At 36.9% G+C, this 17,618-nt stretch overlaps 1 protein-coding gene across 2 annotated transcripts in view; it reads left to right on the top strand.

Annotated features, from left to right (window-relative positions):
- bma (SCY1-like protein bma) overlaps positions 1-17,618 on the top strand; it is a 173,345-nt gene that overhangs the window by 108,014 nt on the left and 47,713 nt on the right. For both annotated transcript variants that reach the window (XM_090181104.1, XM_090181105.1), the window contains one exon: positions 10,566-10,833. In XM_090181104.1, coding sequence (XP_090037230.1) covers positions 10,687-10,833 — 147 coding nt within the window. In that variant the 5' untranslated portion in view covers positions 10,566-10,686. The remainder of the gene's footprint in view (positions 1-10,565; positions 10,834-17,618) is intronic.

Below are 17,618 nucleotides of genomic sequence, written 5' to 3'. Positions count from 1 at the left end.
GAAAATGCAAACACACTCTCGGTCAGTAGAGGCTGCTCGACGCTTAATTACAAATTAATCAAGTATTGATCCACTTTTAAAATTATGGGGGTAAACAAACGTTTAATTAAATATTAGTTTAAGCCCCCTCGGGCATCTTTCATACTTCGCGCGTACTCTACGGAATAGGGTAAGGATAATTTGCATATTAAATATCACGGGAAGAATCGTACAGCGGGCCAACGGGCCTTTATCCAGTCGGGCCTTTAACGAACTATCAACCAAGCCTTGGTCGAAACTTAGGGAAGAGGGTCGAGTTTATTGTTAAAAATGCATTTCTGTCTGGATTCCCGTTGCCATGGCAATAGCGTCCGGAGTAGGAGTTAAGCGAGTGTCGGCGGGGCATTACTGACGTAAGTAGATGACTTCTCACCTCTCCATCCCATCCACCCGATCCCGCCATTTTGCAAAGAGCTACTTCTTTGATCCTTTTCAATTTGGCAAAAACCGACGTTACCCTCGTCGCATCTATAAACACCACCTGAAGTTAGAAACGCTACGAAATTCCTCAAAGTATCAACTTTTTTATCGGTTATTTTTTATAGGGTGACCCGCAAAAAATTTGAAGAAAAACTGCGAAAGAATTGTATTCAGTCTCGAGAATGGTGGCGGTTGGAGATTGTATCTTGCTGGCTCTTTTGGTTTTCTCTGGTGGCTTTAATAATCGAAGACATCCGGCCTCGTCCTTATCGCGGTTTCGCAGCCTGAGCCGCTTAATTTTTAGAGGCCGTGGCATTTCCTTCCGTCTTTAACTTTCCGAGATTATGGCTCTAGCTTGGCTGAAATCCCAATTTAATTAATTTTCTTTACCGTCGTATCTGTTAATATCTGTCTTCTGGATTTGATGCCTTTTACTCGAATTTGCATTACGTCCATCGATGACGTTCTAATATTTATGGATTGGTAAAAAAACACTATTTTACGCTTTACGAATATTCGGTGCGCTTCAATCGGTCTGACCAAGAAACTATTCATGGTACTGAAAGCAAACTAGTCTAACCGTTGACAGAAGTTCTAACTCGTTGGGTGAACAATATTTCGTCGATGGCGACATTTAGGAGAATATGATGTTTACTAAATTGTACTTCATTAACTGCCAGATTTTCGTTTGCAGACAAACATCATCCAGTTTAAGAGTTGACCGCTCACTCTCTGTTATCTGAAAAGGCTAATTAGGTGGAAAGACCATGTCGGTACATTAAGGTACTTTAGTTTTATGTGTCGTCCACCAAAAAACAAACCATCGTATATAAAATATAAAACTATGCTTTATTGGGGAAATAGAGTATAAGAAACAAATAGGGCTGTGCGAGTACTCGAACATCATCGATTACTCGGCCTTTTTTGAGGTTGAGTACTTAGCAATTCTACCACAGGAGAGTTTGGCTAAAGAAAAAGTGGTAAATAGATGGCGCGCCCGACACTGTGTAGCCCCTTCAGATACTTATGGGCGTTCCCCCAATTCATAGAAGTACTCAGGTGCAGCCTAATTTATAGGAGATAGCGGGAAATTTAAATTTTACAAGCTAACTGCGATCGCTTTAATTTCTGTTTCGTTTCTACACGTGCGAATTTTAAAGAAACTTACTTTTTTAATATTTATAATTAATTAGCGAACATTAAATTTTAGTTTCTCAAAAATTTATTTGAACTGAAATACCAAATTTGTAATTGAATTGATAAAGGAATATAGCTGACCGTAGTTTTGCATTTTGGCTATTATTTAGTTTAGGTTTGCTTAGATTGTTTGCAATTTTCAAAAAATAATTGTTAATGATCTTATAACAAAGTGACAAATATTTAATTTAGAGATCATGAAGAACCGAGATAGATCGACACGAAAACTTTGTAGTGTTCCCTTTCCTTAGGTACTCCAGTGTAATGCGGTAAAGCAAACAAAATATCTGTAGGGGCTACTTGTCGTCACTAGCGCCGTCCGTGGTAGAAAAATATTTCGTCAAATAAAAAATGTAAGTGATCGAACCATCTCTCTACAACCCTGGAATAAGCAATTAGAGAATACTCGTCGATTACCGAGTACCAAAATATAATACCCGATTATTCGAATTAGATGCACTTTAAACTCGTCGAGTTGCTTCACAGTTCGAAGAGGGGTTTTTACAACTTTTTGGGAGGCAATAAACGGTACCTACAAAGTTGTGGAAACTTTGGTTCTTTTAAATTAAAGGAATATTTTTCAGCATTGAAAGTTACTTCATACTCTTTTTAAATTTATTTCATAACCAGCTCCTAATCAAGTACTCGATAACCCGACTCGTTAAAAATATTACTCAAGGTTTTATTTTAGTTACTCGACTAAAATAAGAGAAAGTTTCCCCTGAATCAAGTAATCGATTACTCGACTCGACTTCAATATTACTCAACTCGAATACTCGATGAAAAAAAATTGATACTTGATAACTGACTCGATTCCCTAAAACCACTAATCGCATAGCCCTAGAAACAAATAAATCTGAAAATATTAACTAAAAGCCCAAGACTAGTAAATAGTAAGAAATATACTATAGAGACAGATACTTCATGGTTTAAAATAAACTTTTATTAAAAAGAATATTGGGGAAGCTTTTCGAGCCCACTCGCTCCTTTTCAACCCAGATAGAAATGGCGAAAAATCCAAATACTAACAGATAGCAAAATCAGCGTACAGTTATTTTTGTTGAAGGCGCTCTTCCCTTTTTATGGCCTAAAAACCTTTTAAAACTGCCCCAATTACTCAGTTTCACCTTTCCCCCGTTTAGGTTCATACCAGTGGCGTAAATAGCGCCCCCGCAGACCCCGCGGTGCGGGGGGCCCCCGAGAACTAGGGGCCGAAAAACATTTATGATTAAAATCCGTGCTTTTTAAAAGGGCCCCCGAGCTATTTTTCGCGGGGGGCCCCGGAGTTAATAATAATAATAATAATCAGCTAGGCTAATACCCAAGGCACCACCTTAGGCCTAAGTCATCATGCGACTTTTGAAGCCCTTAATTCAGGTGGCCGGGTTACAATGCGTAGGAGGGTGGTGGCAAGCCCTGCATGCCACGAGATCGAGCCAACAGCTCCCTACACTAACTATTACCGTTAACCTAGACAAGTTTTTATGGAAGGGGAAACCGAAGAACTCGGGGGAAAACCCCTTAAACCAGTGGGGAGAGAACTTGCAAACTCAACGCAGAAGGAGTTGTTCCGAGTTACGCCACTGGTTCATACCCCCTCTGTCAGCAATAAACATGCTTTCTTTGAAGGTCCGTCTGAACCAATTTTTTTCTTTTTCCAACACTCTCGCTTCTTCCCACTTGATGGCGTGTCCGTCGCCGCCAGAACCCCACCAAGACGTTTTAACTTCCTTCCCATCTACACTCTTAAAAAAAAGGGTTTTTAAAAAAAAAGGGTTTTTTAATGGTATATTAAGGATTTAATATCTGTAAAAAAACAAGCTTTAATGTTAATTTAAACGCCCTAAAGGGATTTTTATTGTCCCAAATTAAAAACCTGAAAAGGTGTATAAAGGGTGTTATATTACCCCGTAAATTGAGTGATTTAACACCTGGTAAGGGTGTAGCTCCCTTAAGGCAGTAGTTTAGTACCCTAAAAGGAGTATTTTAACACTTTAAAGGGAGTATTGTAGCACCCTTAAGGCAGTAGTTTAGAACCTTAAAGGGAGTAGTGATAAAACTTTAAAGGGAGTAATATAGAACCCTTAAGGGAGTATTGTAGAACCCTGAAGGGGGTAGTGTAACACCCTGAAGTGAGTCGTTTGGTACCCTAAAAGGAGTCGTTTTGTACCCTAGAGGGAGTAGATAATAACCCTGAAGGGAAAAGTTTTATACCACAAACTGTATAACAAAGGAACCAAAACGGAGGACATAAGCACCCCAAACAGTGTAAATAAACACCCTAGCAGGAAAACTGCTTTTTAAGGTGTAGAATAACATCCTTTATAAACCTGTTAAGGTGTTAAATACGGGACAAGAAAACACCCTTAAAGGTTTGAAAAGAAACCCTTTTTTTAAAAGTGTAATGTCTTATTAACCCAAAAATCATCCAGTCAATGGATTTGCTTTCCAAATATTCGTATATTAAATAAATAAATTTGATCGTCTATCAAATAAATAAATTTGATCGTCTATCAAATAAATAAATTTGATCGCCTATCAAATAAATAAATTTGATCGTCTATCAAATAAATCAATTTGATCGTCTATCAAATAAATAAATTTGATCGTCTATCAAATTAACCAATTTGAAAGAACCCCTACGTGTGTTTGACCATAACATGAAGGTATATTTTTACGCCCAAAATAAGATTTAAAAGTCATCCAACAAATTGCCCACACCGAGTCGTCATGCGTGGTAAAATAATCCTAGCAATGGTCGTACGCGTCTGGATTTAGTTCGCAAAGGTGAGACCAACAATTTCCATAAACTTAATAATTATATTAAGTATTCCACGAGAAAATATCATTTGTTTACGAATTGAATCAGCTGTTTATCGACGGAACCCCTTCCCGGAGTACGTACCTAATTGGCTAATACTATACGGCGGAAGGAAGTGAGGTATACCTTCGATCGACAATGGGACATGTACGGAGTGGAGAATGAAGGCAATTAAGCGTGACGTAAAGGCAATAGCTCTTCGGGTGTCGGTTGTCGTTAATTCAATTACCTTCCGAAATACGCTCGACTACCTCTTATCATACACATTAGAGTCTCTCTCTTTGCGTATTCTTTTGGCCGAAGAGCGGATCACGAAAGCTCACTCTCTTCCTTCTCTCTATTGGGATTGTTTTATCCGCGCGCGATTTTTATTTGGCTTATACTCTTCGGCTTGACCGACATTCGGCCAAAAGCAACGAAATCGGTACAGTCGGCGTCGTTCGATACTTCGAGTCGTTAGCTTGGACCGGGACTATAAAGGCTAGTTCCCACTTGGCGAATTTTCGAGACGAATAAAATTTTCGCGCAACGAAAAAAGACGCGTTTTTTCGGTCGCTGGGGAAGCGGTTCTCACTTTAGCGCGAAAATTTAAAAACGCTGAAAACCACTCGCGCGGGTTTTTAGTAATGTTTTAGGCCTAACATAAAACATCAGTTCAAAATGAACCAAATGGATGTTCCTGTTGATAATTTCAAAAAATAAACGATTCTATTCAGTATCTTGGTCAAGTTGGCTGAGCCGCTTTTCTAAAGACCTAGGCTTAATAAGTGACGGACGGGAGCGGAATAGATCGAGGGAACGCGTTTTCTGATTGGCTGCAGCTTTTTATCACCGAGGTGTGGACGTCAAAAAATAGAACATTCGCTAGATACCGCGGAGACGCGAATTTGAAAAAAATCGCAAATTTTATTCGCGAGCGTCAATTTTCAGCGCGAAAATTGTTTTTTTCGCTAAGTGGGAACTAGGCTTTACGCGCGTATACGTACCGCGATCTTCGAAGCGAAAGTTATTTGTCTATGGCGAAAAAGGCGTACTCCGCGAGTGACGCGTCTCCAACGCTTTAATCTAAGGACTATTGGACGGCGATGCGATCCCGGTTCGCGACGTCCATAACGCGTCTGGTATATATGTCGGGGTTCTCTTTATGATTGCTTTTCTGTCCATGGTTATACGGAAATCAGTGGAGCGGCCAATACGGTTTCCATCGACGAACTGCGCGCGGAGCGTGGCGCCGAGCACGCGAAAGCGCCTCCAATTTCCTTCTCGCGTATCTTCTTGTTTTACTCCTCCATATAGCTTGTAGCGCTCTCGTGTTTTGCGTTTCTTTTTTTATATCTATATACGCAGCGTGGCAACCACTTGATTGGATGTAGACGCGTAGAGACGGGCTGGGGTAACTGTTTGGGGTGTACCTCGACAAAGAGAAAATGTTTTTGTTTGCCCTATTACATAAAGGAGAGGGGAAATTGGTGTCTTTCCTATTCAACCGCTCTGGCCTCGATATATCGCGACCTATCTTCATTCTTCGAATATATCCATTCCTGGCGAGGGGACTCTTGAATGACTACCGTTGAAGTTTTCGCAGACCGGATGAGGTCTGTTCGCGAGAGGCCGCGATGTTTATTAAACTCGGGGTTCGAAATTTACTCGTCCGACCGTGTAAGCCAATATACGCCTTTCTCGATTCATCCTTTATCCGTATAAAGAGGTTACCTTTAGGGGTAATACTTTCGGTACTTCAGCGTTGAAGTTACGAGCTTTCTCCCCTTTCCATAAAAAATTGTTGAGACTAACGGTTAAAGTTAGCGTAGGCATGGATAGTAGATTTTAGAGGATCGGTAAAAAGCCTAGTTTTTAGCTCCCCGTAAACCAATCACACTAAGGGAGTCGTACAAGGTTATTTGAAAAAAACAAGTATCGCTAAAAGTGGACGATACTGTTCGAAAAAAGAAAAAAGATAAACACGAAGTACATTTTTACGCCAAAAGGTATTTTTTCACGTTTTTATAGATTAAATATGATATACTAAATATCAGTTGATAGTTTTTATTGAATTAAAAAACCAAAATTAAAAATTACTAAAATAAAAAGCGCAAAAAATTACGTAACAATATCAACCGCATTATATTGCCATTTTGAAATTATAAGATCACGTGGTACAAACGACCTTGCAAGACTCCCTCGGAGTCTCTCGAGCTGATTGATACGCGGGGAGAAATCAAATGCACTGTGGAAGGATATCGTAAACCTGTCCTCTTAATTTACTGTCCATAGTGTAGGGAGCAGTTGGCACCTACCTCCTACATATTACAAAATATGTCAATTTAAAAATATTTTATTATTATTTAGTAGTGTTGTGAATTTTCCGGAAAAATAAAATGTGAAAAGTTTTCCGCAAATCGTAAAAATTAAAAATTGAAACATAAACTACTTTTTAAGGGTTTTGACTGTTTTAAACTTTTTATCGATATAAAATGTCTAATATTAGCAAACTTACTACAAAACATTAATAGTGTTACATTGTTAATCAGTTTAAACTAGTCTAGAGGTTTAGTTTTACTTTAAGATTCGAAAAAATGAGGCGAAAATGGCGCTTTATTTAAATTTGCAAACAATATATTAGACTAATCATGGAATGAAACCTTTTTTTTATTTTTTTCGAAAAAATACGGAATATTTTCCGGAAAAAATGCCTCGGTAATTTTCCGGAAAAATTTTTGAGCGGGAAATTTTCCGACTTACAACACTATTCTTTAGTGTTGTTCAATCGAAAAGATGTATAAAAATTATAAGGCTTAAATATTTGTAGCTAAGCCTCGGTTCAACAAAAGCGTTCTGTTGCCAACACGTTGTGGAAAAAGTGTGTTTGATCTTTTTTAAATTATTGAACATTTGTTTATCGAAGATTCTTCCGAAGGGAGTCGTTTCTTTCTTGTTTCTGATTCTGCATAATTTATTCATTATCCCGGGTGAAAGTCTCGAGGTTATTCGGTGAAGGTGTAGATATTGCGGGTAGTATTATGAACTGCAATGCGGGAACAGTTTATCGGATTTGGAGAATGATACCGAGAGCTAGTTGGGGAGGGTTCAATGGTGTTTCTCCTTTAGCGGGTCCGGATGTTAAATATATTTCACTTCCTTTTTTCCGTTTCCCAACTTCCTATTTCAACCGATTTAATTATCCTATCGAAGAAAGAGTAGTGGTGTTTCAATGTATTGAGCCACTGTATCAGTTGAATTGATATATAATTGATTATATATCGATTAAAAGGGAGGTTCGACCGTAGCATTACAGCCATTTCGAGCAGGCGCCTAATCTGAAAACGGGGAAATGGCCTAAAATCAATGGTAGACGTAATTAACAGATTGTTAATGCAAATCAGACGAGGCGAAATTTCCAATTATAAGAAAAGTAGTCTCTATCATTTCACCATCATTTTATATATATTGAGATTAAGTTCGTATTAATTGAAATTATTTAAATTGCACTACGTTTGGCTGATTTAAATCGTGATTTAAATCAATTTTTATCTAGAATTTTTGAAAAAGAAAAAACCTCGCCAATTGCTATAATTTAGGTTTAAATATAATCTTTCTTGTAATGTTGCATTGGATTATACCTGTGGGTGGGGATTCTGCCGAATTTATTTCGTAAAGTACCAAAATAGGTTTTAAAAAATAAAAACTTCTATATGATTAAGAGCTTAAATTGAATAAATTCATTATACATATAAATAGATGAAGTCTTTAAAAAATTAACACATATTTGTTTAAATTTATGATACTTAATTATATAAAACTTTGAAATTTTAATTAAAATAAAAAATCCATAAAAATCAAAAAAATCAATAATAATCCCATTTTTACGATAAAACTTGTGCATAGATTACAATATGGAATTTTAAAAACAACGGTTTTTATTGTGCACAATATTAATAATAATAATAATAAACTGATTTTTAATATTGTGGACAATAAAAACCGTTGTTTTTAAAACTCCATATTGTAATCCGATTTAAATAAAAAATATCGATTTATTTGATTTTTTTTAATAAAAAAATTGCCAACCCTGGTTTCAAGTTAGAGCGGGTTAAAATAATAAAGCCTTTATATTTTATGGGTTGAACGATGAGCTGTCTACCGCGTAACTCGAAATATTTTTTGCCCGTGGATGTGTGTAAGGAATGTACATTCGAGACGCCCAAGAATGTTGAAAATTTAAACATGTCTTGCGATAATATTTCTATTCCGAAATATGGTTTTTAAAATAAAACAATTTCTATTTGTAACGAAAATCTTAACTTTGAAAGAAATAATCAATAATCATGCACACGCGAGTCATTCAGAACCAGACGAATATTGTTCATTTCAAAACGTGTTGAGGAAATCTTCAAAGGCCTAACTACGAGACGTTGGTAATAGGGTCTGCGCATGCGCCGTGATTAACCAGTCATCCATTACCAGAAAAGAGATATAATTTATTTTTATCTCCTTCCGAAAACCTTAATAGTATATGATTTCAAAAAACTGCCGTAGATGGCGCCAGAATAAATTTTGAAGTTCCTCGTATCTTATTGAAAGGAAAGCTCGAATCACTATGAACACAGAATTAAAATTAATTATTCACGATTATTAAGATCGATTTTTTTCTGAAATGTATTTGGGATTCAACTAAATCCCCATTTTTCGTTAAATCTCTTAATTTTTATTCGCGACTAATTAAAAATTTATTTACGCTATTGTGATTATCATTAAAAAATTCGAGTAAATTTACTTAGATTAACAGTTGACCGAATAGGAAATAAGGAAATTAATATTTCGATTAAATTTATATCCGAAAAATACCTCAACCGTATATGTACGTTGACAGTGTATGGGTCGTAATTAAGAAAAGCGATTCTAAACGAGCGTGAAGAGCCTTACACCAATTTATCGGTCTCTGTGGTCTTGTTCATAGATCATTCTATAGGCCTTTCGAGTTTAAAAAAGAAAATAAGCCCCTGAAGAGTCCGGGTAATTAGCTTCTTGTTTGTTTTAAAATGAGTGAACTAGGTCATTTTCGAGCGCAAATTTATCCTCCGTTATTGTAGTAGGTGGTTTGTAGGAGGTGGTTGGAGTCAGAAGGTACGATAGAAAGCTTGTTTATAGCCCCGGAATACTAATGCGTTTGTTAGGCGAGGGTGGCGGCTTGGCTCGAATGTTTCTTCGTCCAACGAAATTTATTCTAATAACGTCCGAGCTCTAATGAACCTTTCCCTCTCCCCTTTCAACCCGCTCGTCCACGTACGCCTCCAGGAATTTGCGCTTAACCGATACCAGGTGGCGTTACTAAGCGCGAAGTTGGGCCTTTGAGCGATAATAAGACGAAGTGCTTTCCTAAGAAGCTTTTCCAAAAAGATTATGCATTTCAAAACTCGGTGCCTCTCTCGTAAATAGAGCGTTAGCTCTTGCCGTGCCAGCAGAAATGTTTTAAAGAAACTTTGTTTGTTGTTGTAGAAATCGTGTCTTATTCCGTTTAATTTAATTAGAAAGGTTTCGTAAATAAAATTAAGTTACGCGTTGCTAGGTTTGTGATTGTGAAAAATTGTTTTGCACTCGCGTTTCGAAAAGTTTTATTCTAGTGTTGTTAATTTTGCGGAAAAATAAAATGCGGAAAAATTTCCGAAAAATTTACAGCTAATCAGAAAAATAAAAAATTGAAACATATATTACTTTTTAAGGATTTTTAATGTTTTTAACTTTCTATCGATATAAAATGTCTAATATTAGTAAACTTACTACAAAACATTAATAGTGTTACATTGTTAATCAGTTTAAACTAGTCTAGAGGTTTAGTTTTACTTTAAGATTCGGAAAAATGAGGCGAAAATCCCGCTTTATTTAAATTTGCAAACAATATATTAGACTAATCATGGAATTAAAACTTTTTTTATTTTTTTTCGGAAAACTACGGAAAATTTTCCGACTTACAACACTATTTTATTCCATCCTCGCGAATGTTTGCGGTTGACGTATTTTATTTAATTTATTTACGCTTAATTTTATGTACGACGAGTGAGAGAGATAAATAATTTGCATCTTTCCACAGAGTGACAACATTTGGGAGAAGAAGGTGAACCGGGGAGAGGGAGGCAGCCAGCGCGTGGAGATGGAGGCCGGGAGGAAATGCAACAGATGCTGACGTCTCCTCTTTGATCTAGAACGAGAGCATGTTCTCCAAGTTCAAACCGACGGCTCCGGCTCCCCTGGAAGGCAACCCCATCACCCAGATCTTCGAGATCGGACGCCAGGTTGGAAGCGCCGGACCGGAACTGGTGTGGAAAATCTTCGAGGCTGTCCGGAAGTCCGACAAAAGGGTGAGTCTCTTTTCTCTTCTCCCTTTTAATCTTTAAATGACCAAAGTCTCCGGCTAGCTCCTCCTCATCCTTACCTAACCCCCCGTGTTGAAAGAAGAGGTACCGTCTCCATCCTCGGCCGTTCTCTGACAATATTGATTAAAGCATTAAGACGAAGTATCCCCTCGAACCCTCTATCGTCACCGTTAAAACAAAACCACGTAACTTGAGATACGTGGTTTTGTAAAAATTGACATATTCAGATTCTACACCCCAATTTACGTATATAACGTTAAAAACATTAATAGGTTGCGATTGAATTACTTTTTTTAAATCGAGAAAACATTTAAACGTATCTTTGATATTCACAACGCATTTCGCGCTTATTGTCAGCTCCTATCTCACTACATGACGCGAGACCACGTATCTCTAAAAATTCCGCTTTAGCAAAATATTTTTAAATTAAAATCCTCATAAATTCAATATTGAAACGAAATTATTTAACTATAAAATTAACTCGCGTGTAAAAACCTAACACGCGATTTCACAAGTCCCTGCCAAATTAAAAATCCTTTTTTTCTCAAAAAGGCCACCGAAAAGATACGTGGTTTTGTTTTAACGGCGACGCTATATCCAAGTTCCGTCTCTCGTGTCCTGGCGGATTGGGATTCTCTTCTCTTATATCGCCACTCGGCGCTGGCAGTTCCGGAAATGGCCCGAACCAGGGTAAAGTCCGCGTCGACTGATTGACGCGGCGTGAGTCCGCTGAAATCGCGGTTCGTCTATATAAAATGCAGTCGATTTATTGGTCCGATATCCTCGGGCTCCCAAAAGCCAGATTTATTATTCTAATTTCCGTTCTCGCGGAGGCCCGGTAATAAATAGCCAGTGCAAAAGATGGATATTAACATAACGTTAACGCGGTCCTTATAGCTGATAATAGCCGCTAGCTGGAGGAGTCTTATCAATGATCGCGATTGGCTCGCTATATATTCGTCCCGTTTCCTCCGCGCCAACTTTTGTGGGTTCCTGTAAGTGGTATTATAATTACTAAAATGTGTAATTACCTAGAAAGGAAACACGCTGTTAGAGATTTAAACCGAATTTGAAAGGGACGTGTATCAAAATTTGAATCGTCAAAATTTAAATTTATAATATAATTAGTAATCAGATTTAAATAGGAAACTACGCGTATCTTCGACTATTTAAAATTCATAACGTCAAAATTAATGGATGAACCTTTCATTTTCAAGCCATTCCAAAATGTAAAAGTTTATTTTAATAACTTTTCGTCTAAAGTATATTTACCAAATTTCTTATTTCATTAAGAGCCATTGCCTCAAGGGCGTATTTAAGGGAGGGAAATGCTGATGACGGGGTGGGTGCCTAATACAAATCAGTGAAACTTCCGTCAGCACCCCCCCCCCCTCTTGAAATTTTCCATCAAAACCCCCCCTGGAATAAAATCCTGGATACGCCCTTGCATTGCCTTATATAGTTATATTTCTCAGAGCCAGGACCTGCAAGTTACAGTTTATATCAGGACCTGCAAGTTACTGTTTATATCAGGACCTGCAAGTTACTGTTTATATCAGGACCTGCAAGTTACTGTTTATATCAGGACCTGCAAGTTACTGTTCATATCAGCACCTGCAAGTTACTGTTCATATAGCACTTGTTGAAATAATGGAAACTTTTCACGGAACGTGGTGTTTTCGCTAAGCCTTAATGTGACGAAAAAGCTACCTGGTTAAAAGGGAACACTTGTTGCATACCGAACAAGTGAAAAATTTCCATTAATTCAACAAGCACTATACAAACAGTAACTTTCAGGTCCTGCATGGTTCTACGAAATACTACTTCTTGGCAATCTCCTGGAAAATGTTTTATTGAAGCCCTTATTAGAACGTTTTTGTATTCTAATTAATAATTATTTGTAATTTTATCGAAAAGTTTACATTTTTCTATAGTGTTGAAAAAAATAGTTTTAAGAATTTAAATTGTTAATTAATTATAGTTTTAAAGATAAGCCTCCGAGCTAAAGAAGCTAGGATAACCGCAAAACAAGTCTTGAATTATGACTTTATATCTTCTTAATTAATTAACTTAAGAGATTAAAATAATTAAAAACAACTATTGTACAATTAAAAGGTTTTATTACAAACAGCTAGAGGTCGGCGTTCGATTAACTTTTATCCATGGATAAAACAAGTTCGGCGATATTTAAATAATATTTATTTAAATGACCAATATTTGAATAATAATAGTAAAATGTTTAAATAATCGAAAGTGGATAAGCCTATTATTTAAACAAAACAAACAATTATTGAAATAAATACCATTTTAATTCAAATAAATGCTTGGTTGCGTAAAAAAAATATATATTCTTTTTACCAACTTTTGTTAAATAAATCGGAAATTTTGTGGATAATGAATAAACAATTCCGAGCACTACAAACAGCTACCGCCGTTTCGACGCCAACACCTTTGTAATAAAACCTTTTAATAGCTGAATAAGCAAATTGTTTTCCCCACCGACGAACTTGTTTTACTGTTGGGGTCGACGTCGTTCCCCACCGACGAACTTGTTTTACTGTTGGGGTCGACGTCGTTCCCCACCGACGAACTTGTTTTACTGTTGGGGTCGACGTCTCAAAAACGTCATAGAAACGAGTTATGCGTTTTTTTGTTCGAATTTGGCGTCTGCTTCAGGTACACTGACGTCGTGAGTGATAGTGACACAGCAGCGGCCTTTGAGAAAATAACAATTTTGGTCCTATTTAGTATTTTAGTATTTATTCTTCATGTTGGCAAAGTGTTGGGTGGGTTATGGACTCCATAAATGAAAATATTCCTAGGTAGGTTTTAATATATTTTATATTTTTTGTCGTGTAGTTTTAAGGTTTTCTTTACGTAGGACAAGGCCTATCGCAAATAATGGCACTATCAAAAGTTTGCATATGGTACATACCTTTAGATATACAAGAAAAGCAATTTATCTTATCTTGAAACTTTCAAAATAAGTTTCAAATGTTTAACTAATAATTTTCTAGTTTATTAAATAACAATTTAACCTAAAAAGATGGTGAAACGATCGAAACATAAACTTTAGCAGGCGACACTTTAGACGAAACCGAAAAAAAAAACGGCTATTACGGCCAACTAAAAAATGGCTCGGTTGGCAGTACTCCCAACAGTAAAAAGTGAAGCGCCGGATTTACGAAAACACCTATTGTACAATAGTGGTTTTTAATTATTTTAGTCTCTTAATTATGTACAAGAACGGTCCTTTATTAGTTTAGTAATTAACTTAAAATAATCACGAGGAATATCATAAAAATATAGTTTTTGGGTGTAGGGCATCCCAGCTACTCGAAGCGGAAGAGAAACAATTCCTTTTGGCTGAGTGCTGTGACGCTTTTCTGTCGAGTAGTATGTTTTTACGTCTACCTGAGTAGAAATATCCGATAGATTTATCCTTTCCCGCTCCGTGAAGCGCCGTGTACAAGCTCCCTTTGAAATATTTGTCTGGATTCGAAATCTCTCGCTTTTCTATCAATTCCTTTCTTATAAACCCATTTCTCAGAAAGTGTAGTTCTTTCGGGGGGAGACGCAACATCCAAAGAAGTATAAGTTTCTCCCCTTTTTTGATGGAGGCTTTTCTTTTTGCAGAAGTAATTTTTAGCAACTAGGCCACGTAAAAGAAAATAGAAACAGATTCGTGTTCTTTTTCTTAAATGAGAGTGTACTTTTTCCCATTTTTGTTTTTTTCCCCCGACGGGGAGGCCTCGGCTATAACTCATTTGCATTCAACTGGTCGAGAAAAGCCTCTTTGCTTTCCAATTTAGTGGTTTCTGCCACTTCACCGCTCTATCGATTTATTCTACTTAGTGCCTTCGTTGTTGTATCGCGCGCTGTCGATTTACACGCGGAGGCAGCCTTTCTGATACATACAAAATTAAAATCAATTTCTTTGTATTTTGTGAAAGGCTTTTGGGTTTTGTGTTTTTGTTACTAGTTACTATTACCATATGAAACATAATTACTCATAAGTATGCCTCTGTATAACATTTTCATTGAAAAAAATTCAATGAGACCTTGTTTCACGCGGAACATACATTAAGCGAACCCAAAAATGCAAAAATGCTTATAATCCTTGCGCTATTGAAAAGGTTACCATGGAAATGAAATCATGTGATCGCGAGGCACGAGCTAAACTTGACATGGGCAAAGCCAGAAACGCGCGAGGAATTCTCACTAACTTCCGTTTCCCATCAGTAAAGTTGATGACGCGTATTTCGTCACAGAGTTGTAAGTGACGTAATTTACGTCATATCCCGTGAACAAGGTTCATTAACGAAAATGCTTTTATGGCATACTTATGAGTGATTATGTTACATATGCTATTGCAAAAGGAAAAATACACAATTGTAGGTCGCCTCGTTAAATCTAATCCCTTCGTATTATAGTTGATTGTTTTTTGGGTATACAAAATAACAGAAAACTATTCACCTACCATTATAAATTTCAAAAAATAATTAGATTTTCCAACTAATTGGGGATGGAATAAACAGTTTTAAGAGTGTAATTGGTACATTTTTGGATTGCCAACACGAAAATTATTTCGAATAATTGAAAATATTTTTGGTATATCAGTTTGAGATAACCAACTATTTGAAATTGAACCAATGAATTTGAGTTATTCAGTGATGTCATTTGAAAACTATGTGTATAAAATTGTTTATTATTGAAATATAACAGCGAACGCCTGTTGCTTCTTTAGTCTAAATATCTTGAATAATTTTTAAATTTGATACAGGAAATAGTAAAGCAGAGATACCAGCAGACAATAATTAAAAAAAAGAATAATCCCAACTAAATAACTAAAACACTAAAAACGTTAGCTCTCTTGTGGGCAATGGACGCTTCAATAAAAGATACTCGGTTTTTACTCCCCTCTCCAAATTTATCTGGGAAGGAGCTATTTCCGGTCGGTCGGTTAAACGGTTAGAATGGCTAGCCAAAAAGTCATATTGAAGCCAATTGGAGACGCGTTTTTGCCCTCGTGAGAATTTTGCGTCAGATAAGAAACGCGTCGACTCACGTGTATAAGGAACATACTATATGTTAATTTTCGATAATATATTTGAAGGTAAAATAAATAATGTTACTAAAACTAAGTATAAGAAGATTTTACTGTTATTAATAAAATTATATGTAAACTTTTTATAATACCGGGCAATTTTAAAGCTTCTCATGGAGGCAGAGTTAATTCATTTCCTATAAAATTATCTTTTGGAAAAAGATGAAAACTCATTCCTTAAGAACTAAACGTATTACTTTTGCAGTACGGTAGGCAACAAGTGTTTCCTTTTAACCGGGTAACATTTTGGCATGTTAAGGCTTAGCAAAAAACCGATGTTACTTTCGAGAAAGTTTCCAGCTTTCTAATATTTCAACAAGCACTATATAAATAATAACTTAGGAGTCCTGGCTGTCGGAAATATTACTTCTTGGCAATTTCTGGGAAGATGTTTTATTTAAGCGCCTATGGTTCTACTTTTATTTCCCGCCAAAATCTAAAACGTTATAATAGGGTAACCGATTAGTTGGTACATCAGACATGAGTAACTAATTGCCCCAAATAAAATTGCATAGTCTGAACGTTGCTCAAGTTTCCACAGAAGTGCATCTCTAAATTGTCCCTAAATTGGTCGAGTACAAACCTAAAGTATTCGCTTATTGCGAGATATCATCTTTTCGGGTCAATTTGGCATGTCGCCTTCTTTAGGAGCATTTTGTCCGCGAAAGATGGCGCTAAATGCCGCAGTGAAGAGCCCTTTTTGAAAAATGGGCTCGTAACGCTTCTCTAATGACATACTCGAATCACACCCATTCAAATCTGACTGTTTAAAATAAGACGTCGATTAGGTAAAATCTGCGTCGCGAAACCTCTCATCAAAGTCAAGCCTCTCGCTAATCACTGACCTTTCTCCCATCACTGCAAACTAAAATTGACTAGCTTTCTCTATAACAAGCGACAAGATTCGATAGAAAAAGGGAACACGTTGAAGCGACGAAAAAACCGTCGAGCGATGGCAAGGCTTCTTCAGCGCGCGTTGTTATCACTCATTTCTTAATGGCACTAATCAACGGCGGAGCTGATTGCGCTTATTTTGCTGGCCTTAATTGGGCTATTTCGGTAATCGCAAATTGACTCCGCTATAATTAACATTACCCGAGGGAGCAACCATCATGTATTAGCCCTTTCACGTTGTTCAATATGCAAATTTAAACATTAAAAGCGAGATTTTTCCAATTTTGCGTTTACCTGTATTTCCACTGTTACATCGTTCTGCGTGTAGCGGATGTACAAGCATTTTAACAAACGTAGGATAATATTTCTTATCGAAAGTGGGTCTTATTTTTAGACGTTTACAATTTCTACAGAATGTAAATGACCAAGCCCATAAATTAACTCGAGGAGACTCTTTCGGGGCATCTTAACATCGATTTGTGGGCTGGCAAGTGCAATGAAAAGTAGGCTACAAACTACCCCTGGCGCCTCTATGGCCTTATTTACATAAACGGAAATATTCCAGTACACTAACGGCCATTCTTTTTATACCAAAGCCATGATTTAGAGAGAAAAAATTCGTATTGATAAACCATTAGTTAAATCGAGGAAAGTTTGTACAAAAGAAGGCGTTGTATTTACGTGGCCAAGAACAATTTTTTCGTAGGATTGGGGTGGAAGATAAGGTCGTTTATCGATGGTCGGCGCGTTTTGATGTAAACAGAGCCGA

Source organism: Leiobunum rupestre, chromosome 7 (genome assembly GCF_980474605.1).
Source record: "Leiobunum rupestre chromosome 7, qqLeiRupe1.1.hap1, whole genome shotgun sequence".
NCBI lineage: Eukaryota > Metazoa > Arthropoda > Arachnida > Opiliones > Sclerosomatidae > Leiobunum > Leiobunum rupestre.
Note: the sequence above shows the minus strand (reverse complement) of the source record. Positions and strands in the feature narration are given on the sequence as shown.